Source organism: Odocoileus virginianus, chromosome 23 (assembly GCF_023699985.2).
Source record: "Odocoileus virginianus isolate 20LAN1187 ecotype Illinois chromosome 23, Ovbor_1.2, whole genome shotgun sequence".
NCBI classification, from domain to species: Eukaryota; Metazoa; Chordata; class Mammalia; order Artiodactyla; family Cervidae; genus Odocoileus; species Odocoileus virginianus.
The window spans coordinates 11,945,400-11,958,996 of record NC_069696.1 but is presented as its reverse complement, the minus strand read 5'-3'; the positions used below and the strand labels follow the sequence as shown (position 1 = coordinate 11,958,996).

Below are 13,597 nucleotides of genomic sequence, written 5' to 3'. Positions count from 1 at the left end.
GCGCACCCAACAGCTGCCCCTACTTTCTGTGGAACCAGCAGTGGGCAGGGCTTCCGGCTCGCACCCTGGAAGGGGCAGGGCAGGGGCAAGACCCACACGCCCCGGGTGGGTGAAGGCAGCTCTGAGCGCTGCAGGGATACGCCTGCGGACCAGGCCAGGTGCCTCGCCCCCTGACCTGAGGCCTGACCACCCCGGGGCCTGCTGCTGGAATGCTGCTTGTTCACACGGTCAGGGCCATACGCCCTCCCACTTGTGTCCTGCCTGAGAAATGGGGGTCACAAGCATGCCTGTCCCCAGGCTGCCGGGAGGATGAAAGCCTGGCCAGGCCCGAGCCTCAGTGTGGACCCAGCTGAGACTGCGCTCGCCTCTGTCAGGAGGCCCGTGTGGACCCGGCCTACGGCTCTGACACAGTCAGGCTGTTCCCCATTTACAGGCTAAAAAAAGTAAGAGTCTGATGGGAAGTCGAACGGCTGCAGGAAGCCGACTGCAGCTGCCACCCTGAAATCCGAACAGCCGGGGACTCGCGCCCGGTCGGGCTGCGGGGGGTCAGCCCCTCCCAGTCCTGCCGGCGGTGGGAGCCCGGGGCGCTGGCACGTGGGGCCCCACGGGGCCTGGCTGAGTCCTTCCTGGGGCCCAGGTCTCCGTCAGGCCGAGGAACGGCCCGGGGGCGCCCTCATCAGCGTCCCGGGCCTCAGCAGCCTCTCCAAGTCCTTCCTCCTCCTCCAGTGAACCTTCCGGAGAGACCCCGGCCCCCTCTGGTCCGCTGCCCAGAGGCCATCCTAACCACGTGGCTTTGGATGGGAAGACTGGCTCTTGGGAGAAGTCCGCCCGAGGCCCTCAAGGGCCCAGCACCCGCTGGTTCTGCCACCCCCGGTCTGCCCCAGGCCTTTGTCCTTGCTGGCCCCTCTCCTGCAGGCTCACCGTGAAGCGAGGACCCTCTCCCCTCCCAGATGTGTGGGGAGTGTATTTGACCCTATCTTCTTTGCAGGAGGAGAGGTCTGTCTGGATTATCGCCGGCTGCCAGCAGCCCAGGCCTCACTCGGCGCTACGTGTATCTGAGCAGCGCCCCGCCCAGCCCTGGGGTCCCCTTCGAGCTCCCCAGCCAGCCCGGCCTCCGCCTCTGTGGACCCTAATCCTGCCCTGCCCACCTCCAGCCCCCAGGCTGGTCCCAGCTGTACACCTCTGCTAAGACCGGACCACTCGTGCCTCAGTTTCTCCATCCGTACAATGGGACTCATATAATCACAGCCCCTGGAGGAGATGCTGGGGAACGGATAGCGCCCTGTGGGGTTATGTGTATCAAACATCATCAGAATCGACTGTGGGGGTCGGGGGGCAGGGGGTGCCCCTGGAAGCATCCACCACGGCTCCACCATCTGCCCCGGGTTTTTCTCCATCTCATTCTAACCATGGCATGAGGTGGGGACTATGACAGTCCAAGCTGCAGAAGGAAACAGTGAGGCTCAGAGAAGCCAGGGGACGCCCAGCGTCATACAACCTGAAGCCTGGTGGGGCCAGAAAGGAGCCCGGGGCCCACGGTCCTCCCACCCCACGTGGCTGCTCCAAATGGGGGTGGAGGCCAGGCAAGGTCCTGCCCCTTCCCGTTTCTCTGCAGCTGACATTCCACGGTGTTACTAAAGTTTTGAGTTCGGTCAAGAATAAAGCCCTGCTGGGATAGAGAGGAGACTGGGGGGAGGGGGGGAGGAGGGAGGTGGGGGGGGGAGGGGAGTGGAGAGGCAAGGCCCTTGTGGGACTTCTCCCCCAGAACAGAAGTGAAACCCCAGCCCATGGCCTCCCTGAGGAAGGCGTGCAGGCCCAGCGAGGGCACGGGCAGTGGCCCAATGGAAACTGCAGGCGGCCAGGGGCCCGTGTGGACGCTGACCCATCGCCTCCTCTTGCCTGGAGGTTCTCGTCAGACCTCCCGCCCACCTAGGGAGACAGGACGGCAGGAAGCAGTCTCAGCACCTGTCACCCGAGCACAGGGCGAGGGGAGAAGCCCAGGACCCCCGAGTGAGGCTCCACGGCACCCGTGCTGAGGCTGGGGCAGGAAGGGCTGACTATGGGGCTCTGGGGGGGCCTGCCTTGGCTGCCCTGGTGTGGGCTGCTGCAGCTGTGGGGCCGCGAGCAAGGGGACCTCAGCAGGGCAGGACCCTGGCCACGCCTCTCAGGGTCACTCATCTGTCTGTGCAGGAAACCCTGGCAGAGAGCAAGCAGGCAACAAAGCCCTGGCAGGTCACACAACACGCCTCCAGGGACTCCTGGAAAGGCTGGGGCCGCGGGCGAGGCCTGGAGGTGGAGGCCTGCCCCTTCGTGGGCCCTACTCTGCTCCGGACCTGCCTCTGGAGCCTCAGGAAACAAGAGAGGAGTGCAGGCCTCCGCCAGGTACGCCCCTCACCCTCCTAACTGCCTGGTGCCCCAGAGTGAGTAGGTGGGGGCAGCGGGGATGCCAAGCACCGGCCCCCACTGGCCTCCCCCTCCCAACCACCGGTCACCCTGGAGGCTTCAGCCAGCCTCCTTCGGCCCCCCCAGAGACCCCCATGAAGTGGTGGCAAGAGCGCTGGACTTAGAACTGGACAGGCCCCCTTGCCTCCGAGCCTCAGTGTCCTCATCTGGAAGACGGGGGCAGGAGTTCCACCTTGCAGGCTGCTGCAGGGAAGGAAGGCAGCCCCCTCCACACCTAGGGTTGGGACGGGGCCCAATACCTGTTGGGGGTGGAAACCCCCACCGGAGGGACGCAGTGTTCAGGGCCCAGGACGCTCTGCGCTCCCTGCCCCCCGCCTCGCCCCTCCAGGACCAGGGATGGGCGGACGAGCAGGGCGGGCTGCAGGCTCTGCGCTCTCACTGCCAACCCCTGCCCGGCCTTGCCCCAGAGGACATGAGCCCTGGGCCCTGGCTTCCAGTTGGACCAGGGTTCAGACCCAGCGTTAGCAGGGGCTCTTGGTCAAGTCCCTCTCCTTCTCTGGCCTCGGTTTCTCTGAAGACCACCATCGCAGCCTTGGAGATGGGTCTGCAGGAGTGAGAGGGCCCCGCCCGTGCGTTGCACGGGCTCCCCCAGCCGGAAGGCAGGCAGGCGCCTGGCTCAGGCATTTGGGCGAGGAGTAGGGCTCCTTAATGGTCTATACCCTCTGGCCCAAACGCAGGACTCAGGCCAGGGTTTGGGGGGCTCTGCCTGTCCCCCAGCTGGCCCCTCAGCTCAGGAACATGACCTTTGTGCAGTTCAAGGCCACCCCCCACAGAAGGGTCCAGACCAGGCGAGGCACTAACTGGGGCCAGCACGGGGACAGAGGGGGACACAGCATGCCGCCTCTAGGGAGGGGACGAGGGGCTGTGGGTGGGGTGACAGGTGAGGCGCCCACCCCTCTGCAGGGCCAGCCCTGGGCCAGGCACGGGGCACAAGCCTGTCCCGGAAAGCAGCCTCAGGGGCTTAGGAAACAGCTTTCGACGGTTCTGTTCTAGTTTCTGGTGTGAGTGCAGCCCAGTCGGCCAGCACTGCACCCAGCGATCCCCTGTGCACCCACGGGAGAAGGGAGCGTGGTCCTCCGCCATGTGTGGTCAGCGGACCTCCCCCATGGTTATCCTCTTCCCAGCACTGACTACCACCTGCTCGGGCCTCGTGGGTTTACCTGCGGCCCTGTTTACCTCCTGACTCCCTTCCTCGACTTCCGACTCCACACCTGGGGCTGGGACAGTGCCAGTGGGTGAATGAATGGACGAAGGAAGGAACGGCCAGGTGGATGCATGGACGCCACCATCACGGGCACGTGCTCTGTGCTTTGTCCCACATCCGGATGAGGGCACAGGGGCCCAGGGAAGCCAGAGGACCGGGCCAGGTCACTGCAGTGGGTCTCCTAGAAATTCATGTCCTCCCAATGCCCTAGATCTTATTTGTAAACAGAGTCTTTGCAGACGTAATTAGTAAAGGACTCTGAGACAAAACCGGTCTGGATTTAGGCTGGGCACTACATCCAACGACTGGTGTCTGTATAAGAGGAAAGAGAGGGAAGTTCGGACGTAGAGACAGAGAGGACAAGACCAGGTGGAGACAGACACAGAGAACGGAGCAGCGTGGCCAGAGGCCAAGGAGCTACGGGGAACTGTAAGAGGCAGGAAGGACACTCCCTCCCCTGCAGCCCCGCGGACACCTGATTCTGGACTCCTGCGCTCCAGACTGGGAGAGGACTTTCTGTTGTTCTGAGCCACCAAGTCTGTGCCAATTTTTTCACAGTTGCCCTGGGAAACTAACATGGCCACACAGAAAAAGGGGGTTCACTTTGGACTCGAAATGAGGCATCCACAGCTCAGCAAGGCAGGTCCCGCACTGCCCCGTGCTCTGAGGCTGTTGTCCTGGGGAACAGTGCAAGGAATCGGGGTGGGCCAGCAGGCAGGCTGCAGTCAGAAGAGGCCCCGACCCCCCAGAGGTCCCTGCAGAGCACCGGTGGGAAGACCCTGCCCCTCCCAGACTCAGGGCTCTCTCTGCCAGGGGGAGGACAGCAGGCGCTGTGCTCTGCGGCATCAGCACGGGCAGGCCTCCTGGTCCTCTGGGTGTGCCCCTCTAAATGGGGGTGGGGGGGGGAGTAATCACATCTCCCTCGCCGGCTTAGGATGGAGGCAGGCAAAGTGAGCCAGGGGCCTGGCTGCAGGAGTGTGGTGGGGCAGGCCGAACTGCAGGGGTCCAAGGCTGGGTGTCTAGGAACCTGGGGGGAGCTGGCTGCCGGCTGGGCCACACCCACAGTCCACCAGGGACGTGACCCAGGAAGGCGCTAAGGTCCTAAAGCTCCTTTAGGTAAAAAAAAAAACAAGACAGTGGGGGGCCCCACTTGGCGTCTTCCTACAGGCAGCCCCCTGAGCTCTGGAAGACTCAGAGCCAACTCTAGGGTGCCCCCATCTCTGCCTGGAGACCCCCGAGTAGCGCTGACCACTGCGGGAGAAAGCGGCTGGTGGTGAAAGCTCAGGAAGCAGCAAACTCCTGAGCATGCCCGTGTGCTCCGTTGCTCCAGTCGTGTCGGGCTCTCCGTGACCCCTCGGACGGGAGCCAGGCTCCTCTGTCCAGGGGATTCTCTAGGCAAGAATACTGGAGTGGGTAGCCATTCCCTTCTCCAGGGCATCTTCCTGACCAAGGGATTGAACCCGCGTCTCTTAGGTCTCCTGCATTGCCAGGTGGGTTCTTTATCACCAGGGCCACCTGGGAACCTGTGAGAGCGCCCCCCCGCAAACCTATCCCTACAAGACCCAGCCTGACATGTCCCCAGCGTGAATTTGAGCTAGAGTCGCGAGTTGCCAAGGACCTGTCATGTGCTAGACACATGCTGAGGGCTCGAATATAGATCTTCACCTTTAATCCCTACAACGGCCTGGGAGGTGGGCATTTTAAGGACAAGGAAATTGAGGACCAGGGAGGCTCAGCGACTCTCAAGGCCACGCAGCAGGGAAGAGGCAGACCTGGAATGTGAACTGTCTCCTGGGGCTGGATCAGGGCACAGAGACGAGAAGGGGACTGTTTCTCTCTCAGAGCTGCAGGCGGAGGAACTGCCTCTTAGGGCTGCACGCGGTCACCGGGAGATGCCCCGAGGGGAGTCCCTCCCTCCCTGTCCCCACACCAGTCCTGTAAGAAGAAACGCCTGTGCCTGCTGACCCTTGGGGAAACTGAGGCCGACTGGTCCCTAACTCTCAAGCCGTTCGCAACCTGGTAGAGGACAGAAGCAAAGGGCACAGAGGATGGTCTCAGGCTGGCAGCCCTGTGCTTCCCGCCACGCTCAGGAATAGGCGAGTGTCCACGCTGACAGTCAGTCTCCTGGTGGCCCAGACCACAGACGGTGGAGCATCTGGCAGGGCGTGTGTGGTGGTGTTGGTGGGGCACTCGCATCCACAGCCCCCCTCCCGGGACAGCCTGCATCCCTCTCTTCTCCTCCCCTCCCGCTTTCCTTTCGGTGGAAATTATGTTTTCGAAAAGGGCTCCTGAGCAAACACGGTGGGAAATCCCACTAAACAAATCGTCTCTTTTTCCGGATTCCCTCAGCCTCGCTCTTCAAACAAAGCTGGTGGGGTGGGGGTGGGACTTCCCACGGCCCCTGCTTGTCTGGGAAGGGCTCACTGGGGGAGGGTCGTCTCAGGAATGCCAGGCAGCTGCTGCTGCTGCACCCCTGCTGACAGCTGGGAGGGCAGCGGCCCTCCCCCCGCGCTCAAGGGAAAGCCAGCCGCCCCCACTCCAGACCGAAGGGACCTAAACGCAGAAACAGGAAGCACAGCAACCCACCGACTGCGCCCGCGAAGCTCATCTGCGAAATGGGATAAATACTTCCTGCTCTATTTACCTCCCAGGTTGCCATGAGCAGGAGAGGGGGGCGGAGACGTAGGAAGACCCCCGGGGGAAGGCAGGCGTGCGGGACCAGGCCCACTCACCATCCACGAGCTGCGGGGTGGGGTGGGGGGCCCCTGGGACCAGCCCCGGGCCCGCGGTCTCGTCCCTCCGTTCTAGAAACACGTTGCACTAAACTTCCCTCCTCGCTCGCACAACTCCGGCGGAGCGATTTCTCCGCACACCGGCGGGCGCAGAGCTGCCCCCCGGGCACAGTCCCTAGCTCCAGGCCCCCCTCCGCCCCCCGGCTCTGGGACTCTCTGGGGCCGGCCGGGAGGGCGCGGCCTTACCTGTTCCAGGTGGCGTTGGCGCAGGCCCGGCGCTGCTGCGTGCCCCGCTCGTCCGCGGCGGCGGCGGCGGCCGGCTCTCTCTTGCCCAGGTCACTGAGGCTGGGCGAACTCATGAACTTCAACCTGCGGAGAGTCCTCATGGTGACCTCCCCTGGCGGCGGGCTCAGCGCCCACGCGCGCTCCGTGCCGCGCCCTGCGCCACGCCGCGCCGCGGGCCCCGGCCGGCGCTGCGCCCTCTACGAGGAAACTTGGGCGAAAGCAGGAAGCCGGGCAGCCCTCCCGGGGCCCGCCCCGGCCCCGCGCCTCCGCCCCGGGCCCCGCGCCGGCCGCCGAGCCGGGTTAATCATTTCTCCGAACGGCCGCGGCGCGCAGCGCCCGGAGCTCGGCGGATACGGCGCGGACCCGGCGCAAAAGGGGCCCGGGGGCGGGGCCGGACTGAGGGGGCGGGGGTGCAGGGCCGGGGGCGGGGCGTGGGCGTGGCCGCTGGGAGGGTGTGTACAGAGGCGGGGCCTCGAGCTGGGGCGGGGCCTCCGGAAAGGGCATCGCAGAGGCGGGACCGAGCTGGGGGCGGGGCCTCAAGAGAGGGCGTGTTCAGAGGCGGGGCCACAAGCTGGGGGCGGGGCCGGCGCCTCCGCAACAACCTTAGCGGTAAAAGGCTTTAGCGCCTGAGTCCGCCCTCCTGGGGTCGTGCTCTGGGTCCCCTCTGTTCTTCCAAGGGCCACGAGTGCCCACCAGAAACCAACACGCACGACTGCACAATCCGACCTCAATCGTCCACCCTGCGACAGGCCCTGCGGCCTCACCCCGACGGTGCTCAGCTTCGAGTCTGGTCCCGGACCCCTGCGGCAGTTGGTATACCAAGTGCCCTCTACCTCGCCATCCCTCCCCACTAAAGGCTGCGCCCAGGCAGAGTTCTTAAGACCCCGCCATGTGGACACAGACTCCTCCCTGGTTCTCATGAAGGTTAACTAGGTCGAGGTCTTCAGCCCATTTTCCAGCTGAGAAAACCAAGGCTCAGAAGGCGAAAGAACCTGCCCAACGCCAAACAATGAACAAACGGCAAAGCTGGACCTAACTCAGGCCTCCTGAGCCCATGGCACAACATCCCTCCAGCTTCTGGGATGCCCATAGGGCTCCCTGGCCCTTGCCCTCTCCATCAGACAGGGCAAGACAGTGTCGCTGCCCTCCTGTGTACCCACGGCCTTTCCCGAAGCAAGGCCTTTATCACCAGAGGCCCTGCCTCACATCTTCCTATAAATGAGTCCCGCGTGCATCACTGGGGGGAGAGGGGGGCGGAGCCTAGAGCCTCAGCATGGGAAGGAAGGGTGCTCAGACCTTCTCCCCCGGCGCTGTAGAGACCCGGGGGCTCCCAGGCCCCCTATCCGGGCTCTCTGTATGAGATACCCCACTCAATGAGAGAGCCAAAGCACCTGCCGCCACCCTTCTCCCACCCGGCTTGTCCTGGAAATTCAGCCCGACACAGTGGAGGTCCACATTACTGTCTCCACCCAGAGACTGGAGTCTGCACCTTAGTGTGGAGGAGGTGGTGATGGTGGGGGTTGGGGGAGGTCTGGCTCAACTCCCCCCAAGGCCGGGGCTCTTTCTGCTGAATGCCCCAGGTGGGATGGTTTGCTAGGCCCAGGCTGAGCAACCAGTGAGCGTCTTTTGTGGCTCCAGGAGCAAGGAGAGCCTCATATGAGGTGTATGGACTGGGGAGGAGACACTGTCCAGGGAAAATCAACCAACATTTCCCAAGCACGTACGGCACACCAGACATTACCCTCATCCTCAGGGCCCGGCAAACCCCCTGGCCCTGAGGTCAGAATCGAGGGATCAGAGACCTCTGACTCCCCCAGAGTCCATGAGCCCCAAGGCTGAGACCTGCATGACCCAGCGTGAATGACAGGCCAGGAAGGACCTGGTGGTTTCCACACCCTTGTAGAAACAACTGTGGACCCTGGCTGCTCCTTCCACCTCCTCTATCACCTCCCCAGCCCAGGACAACAGACACTCCCTGCCTGGTCTGCCTGGGACCACCCAGGTCACTGGACAAACCTGTCCTCCAGGTGGTGACCGCGGTGATCCTTGGCATACCATGCGCCCTCCTGCACTTGGAGCTCCTGCTGGTTCCCAGTGCCCTGGGGATCAAGTCCAGAGCCTGGAATCCTTGGAGGGCTGTCCCGCCTCTCCTCGCTCACCCTTCTGACTGTCTTCACCTTGGGTTGGGCTCAGGGGTTACCCTCTGGTCATCTGATGACTTTTCCATGTGATGCCTTAAGCCAGGGGGGCCAGGACTGTGATAACTGGTCCACCACTACATTCCTGAACCCAGTACACAATAGGCATGCAGTAAATATTTGGTTAAATGGATGGATAAACATCTGTCTCACAGGTGGGAAGGGATTCGGTGCATTATAAATACTGCCACTCTGGGGCTTTCCTGGTGGCTCAGTGGTAAAGAACGTGTCTGCCAACGTAGCTCCCTGGTTTGGGGAGATTCCACAAGCCTCGGAGCAACTAAGCCCCTGAGTCACAGCTATTAAGCCTGTGCTCCAGAGCCGGGGATCCACGACTCCTGAGCCCACGGGCCGCGACTACTGAAGCCCGCACACTCCACAGCGTGGCTCTGCAGCAAGAGAAGCCATCGCAATGAGAAGCCTGTGCGCGCAACGAGAGAGGAGCCCCTGCTGGCAGCAAGTGGAGAAGAGCCCGTGCAGCAGGGAAGACCCAGCAGAGGCAAAGAAGCGAATAAAATTATATACGAAAACAAAGTGGCCACACTGGACAGACGCAGAACCACTGTCACTGCCCCTGGTGTAAATGCCGCAGAGAACCACCAGGATCCGTTCACATCCCGGTGGACAGGATGAAGGGCAGGTTCCCAAGCTGAAGGCAGGCTCTCGGAGGAGGGGGCTGGCTTCATCTTCTTGGTGCACTCAGGTGGGAAGAACCCAGCCACTGGCACGAGGGGCCAACTCCGTGCAGAGGGTGGCTGGACGGTTCTGGATGTGGGTGGTAAGGGCAGTCCAAGGAGCGGGGCAGGAGGGGGGTTAGAAGAGGAGAAGCTGGGGAAAGTGGCCAGCCAGAAATGCCGGAGGTGGGGCTGGCTGGCTGAAGGATTTAAAAGCCCTGCCCCGTCAGTGCTAAGTGCTTTAACTGGCCACCACCCCCCACCCTGAGCCCAGCAGCAGACCTCTGTTCGATCCGTCTGCAACGGCCCAGTGCTGGGGGTATAGTGGAGACCCAGGGGTCTTCTGTGTTTGGGCTGGTGACGGGCAGGGAGGGGCCCGGGGTGGGTGGGGGCTGGACAGCCAGGGCAGCAGGCGGCCCCCAGGGCCAGAATCTGAGGCACAGGCTAGGAGGAGACAAACCATCCCAGCCCCCAAAGCAGGGGACAACAGGGAGGCCGAAGACCACATCCGGGCCCTACACATGTTCTGCACAGCTCGCGGTGTGGGGGAGAAAAACAAAAAACCCAAACTGCCCACAGCCAGGGTTTCACAATGGAGACACTGACATAGAAGCCCTGATTTCTGGCTTCCTGGGAAATGTCAGATGACCGGGCCTCCCGGCCTGAGGCCCCATGTGACCGCTCTGGCTGGGCTGCTGACCCTGCAGGCAGGCATGGGGTCTCTGGGTGCCCACCAGGCCCTCTACTCACTTATGGAGGCTTCCGTGCCAGGTAAGGGCTTGGGGACTGAGCAACTGTATAGTGTGGTGGGGCTGGGTTGGGCCTGTGTGTGCCTGGGACTCAGGGATGGGAATGCCCTCCGTTCAAGCGAATGGGAGACAGGGGTACCCGTTCATGCACCCCCGTGGCTGCCAGAGTAACCTTGGTGCAAGAACTGTGCCAGGCCTGATGGCATCAACCATGTCCTCTCCTCCTTCAGGAGCCAAACATCTCCCAGCCCCTCCCCCACCAGCAGGAGGTCAGTACCCGGCACAGGACCCTGGTCACTAGGGGGGACCCACAGGGCTTTTCTCTATGTCGGGGGAGGGAGCCCTGGGCTGGGGGGGCCAGAACTGGGGTCCACTGGACCTGCCATCAAGTCAGGTGACCTCTCGGGTCTCGGTCTGCCCATTGGTAAGATGGATGGGGTTTAGGGACGTGGGAATGAGACCCCATAAAACCCTTCCCCTGCAAGAAGATCAACCCTGTCTATTCATTAGGACTGATACTGAAGCTCCAATACCACCTGATGCGAAGAGCCGACTCATTGAAAAATAACCTAAGGCTAGGAAGGATTGAGGGCAGGAGGAGAAGGGGACGACAGAGGATGAGATGGTTGGATGGCATCACCAGCTCAATGGACATGAGTTTGAGCCAACTCCGTGAGGCGGTGAAGGGCAGGGAAGCCTGGCGTGCTGCCGTCCACGGAGCTGCAAAGAGTCGGACACGACTTACTGACTGAACAGCAACAAAGCCCTTTAGGGGCCACGTGCTCCTTGCAGCTGTGGCGGGAGATGGTGACCCAGGTGTCTTTGATCCTTGAGCTGTGGCTGATCCAGAGGTTCTGTCTTCATGGTCAAGGTGCTAGCACTGGCAAAGACCTTTAGGATGGGCTCAAGGCACTGGGACTTGGTGTCAGAAAGTCCTCCGGGGCTGGGAACTCCAGCCAGGATCTTTGGGGGTGAGGCCTGCGGTTGCTTGGAAGTATCTCAGGGACTCTGCAAACCCCTGGGCATGGTTCAGTCATGTGCCCACTTCACAGATGGACAGCCTGACGCCTGGGAGCAGGACGGCAGGAAGTCCGTGCGGCCCTGGAACGCAGGCCTCCAGGGTGAGGACAGGGGCGGGGGAGAGCCAGCCGCCAGCTCTGTCACCCTCTTGCTGGCGCTGACCTCAGCCAGCTGCACCCGGTCCTCTTGGAGGGGCACTTCCGCCCCCTGGTGGCGAAGGCTGGTGTCCCCCCAGCAGGCTGGGAACATGCTTCCAGTTCGCTGGGGAATCCCACTGGCCAAGGGCTCTGCACCCTGGGGGCCTGCACACCCCGGCGGGGCCTCATCCAGGCACTGAGAGCCCTGAGGAGACTGCTGGCCCGTGTCTCCTTTCTGAGGTGGGCAAGCCCTCCCAGGATGCGGGGAGGTGGGACGAGACCATTCGCACAGTCGTGGGGTGCACGCCAAAGGGTGGCTTTACTGCTGGCTGTGACAGTTGCACTGCAGAGACCGGAGTCGGGGCTGAGCCCCTATCTTCCACGGTGATGCCAGCATCACTTGCGATTAGACTGGTCATCCCCGAAGGCTTTGCAATGCGACGGTTCTCAGTAACTGTCCCAAGGCTGGACAACCAGTCCTCAGGCTGGATGGGCATCGGGCCATCAGAAGCAGTATGTTCTATAGTTCATGGGTGAGGGGAGGTGCCCCTGTGCCCAGCCTGGGATGGGGCAACACCACCAGAGGGGGGTGGGTCCTGCCCTCAAGGTTGTTGATGTTCAGTCACTAAGTCATGTCCGACTCTTTGCGACCCAATGGACTGCAGCACGCCAGACTCCCATTCTTCGCTACATCCTGGAGTTTGCTCAGATCCATGTCCATTGAGTCGGGGATGCGATCCGACCACCTTGCCCTGTGCCGCCCATGTCTCCCGTCGCCTTCAGTCTTCAGATGTGGGGAGCTTTTCTCTCTGGCTTCATTGTTGTCGCTGTTCAGTCACTCAGTTGTGTCCAATTCTTTGTGACCTCGTGGACTGAGGCTGTCTAGGCTTTCCTGTAATACACCGTCTCCCAGAATTTGCTCAAACTCATGTCCATTGAGTTGGTGATGCCATCCAACCATCTCATCCTCTGTCGCCCCCTTATCCTCCTGCCTTCAATCTTTCCCAGCATCAGGGTCTTTTCCAATGAGGCAGCTCTTCACATCAGGTGGCCAAAGTGTTGGAGCTTCAGCTTCAGTCCTTCCAATGAATATTCAGGGTTGATTTCCTTTAGGATGGAGTGATTTGATCTCCTTGCGGTCCAAGATGCTCCAGGGAAGGTGTCCCTTCTGGTGGTTTCAGAGTCAGTACCGGCTATTATTACCCCTGTTTCAGAGATGGGGACAGTAAAGGTGAGTGGAGGTGAGCTGCTTGCTTAAGTTGTCAGCTAAGAATTGTGGGGACAGGGATGCTGTACTGCTGGGAGGGACAAAGCCCACCTTCCCAGTGCTTTAATAAATGTGGGAGACATTTATTGAGCACCTACTACATGCCTGGCACTGCACTAGGTGTTGGGAACACAGCAGGGGGCAAAAAAACCAGGGTGTCTACTGTCAGGAGGGGAGCTCACCATCCCATCTGAGCTCTGCCACCTGACATCTCCTGACAGTTCACGGTCCCCTCAAGCCTTCTCTCTCCCAGCGGAGCTCCCGCCCCCACCCCGCTGCCACCAGGACCCACCTGGGGCCCCCTCCCCACAGCAGTGGCCTCTGCCCTCTGCCCTGAGAACCCTCCCCTCCTCCTTCTGCTCTGGATCCCAGGCCTGGGGTGGGGTGGGGATGGGGTTCTGACCAGGAGACGTCCCCGTTCTTAGATCCCAAAACGGCATCCACTAGAGACACTGCCAAGCCTCAGTTTCCCGTCTTCAACGATCAGTTCTCAAGGTCTCTCCCAGGCGAGTGTTGTGCAATCCTTGTTGTTCAGTTGCTTAATCATGTCAAACTCTTTGCGACCCCATGGACTGCAGCATGCCAGGCTTCCCTGGCCTTCAGTATCTCCCGGAGTTTGCTCAGACTCCTGTCTGTTGTGTCGGTGATGCCATCCAACCATCTCATCCTCTGCCGCCCCCTTCTCCTTTTGCCTTCCATCTATCCCAGCATCAGGGCCTTTTCCAATGAGTGGGCTCTTCGCATCAGGTGGCCAAAGTATTGGAGCTTTGGGTTTTTTGTGGAACCCTAATTCTGGTCTATAGATAGGTATCCTGTGCTACAGTTAGGGGAGCAGAGCAGGAGAGAATCCAGGCTTCCCAGTCCTCCA

General features: G+C 61.8%; 1 protein-coding gene across 5 annotated transcripts in view; it reads right to left on the bottom strand.

Moving 5' to 3' along the window:
- PRR5 (proline rich 5) overlaps positions 1-13,597 on the bottom strand; it is a 50,787-nt gene that overhangs the window by 17,156 nt on the left and 20,034 nt on the right. For 4 of the 5 annotated variants that reach the window (XM_070453490.1, XM_070453489.1, XM_070453488.1 and 1 more), the window contains one exon: positions 6,646-6,768. In XM_070453490.1, coding sequence (XP_070309591.1) covers positions 6,646-6,758 — 113 coding nt within the window. In that variant the 5' untranslated portion in view covers positions 6,759-6,768. Of the gene's footprint in view, positions 1-6,645; positions 7,077-13,597 lie in introns of those variants that run through there. The other variant, XM_070453492.1, reaches the window with a different exon arrangement.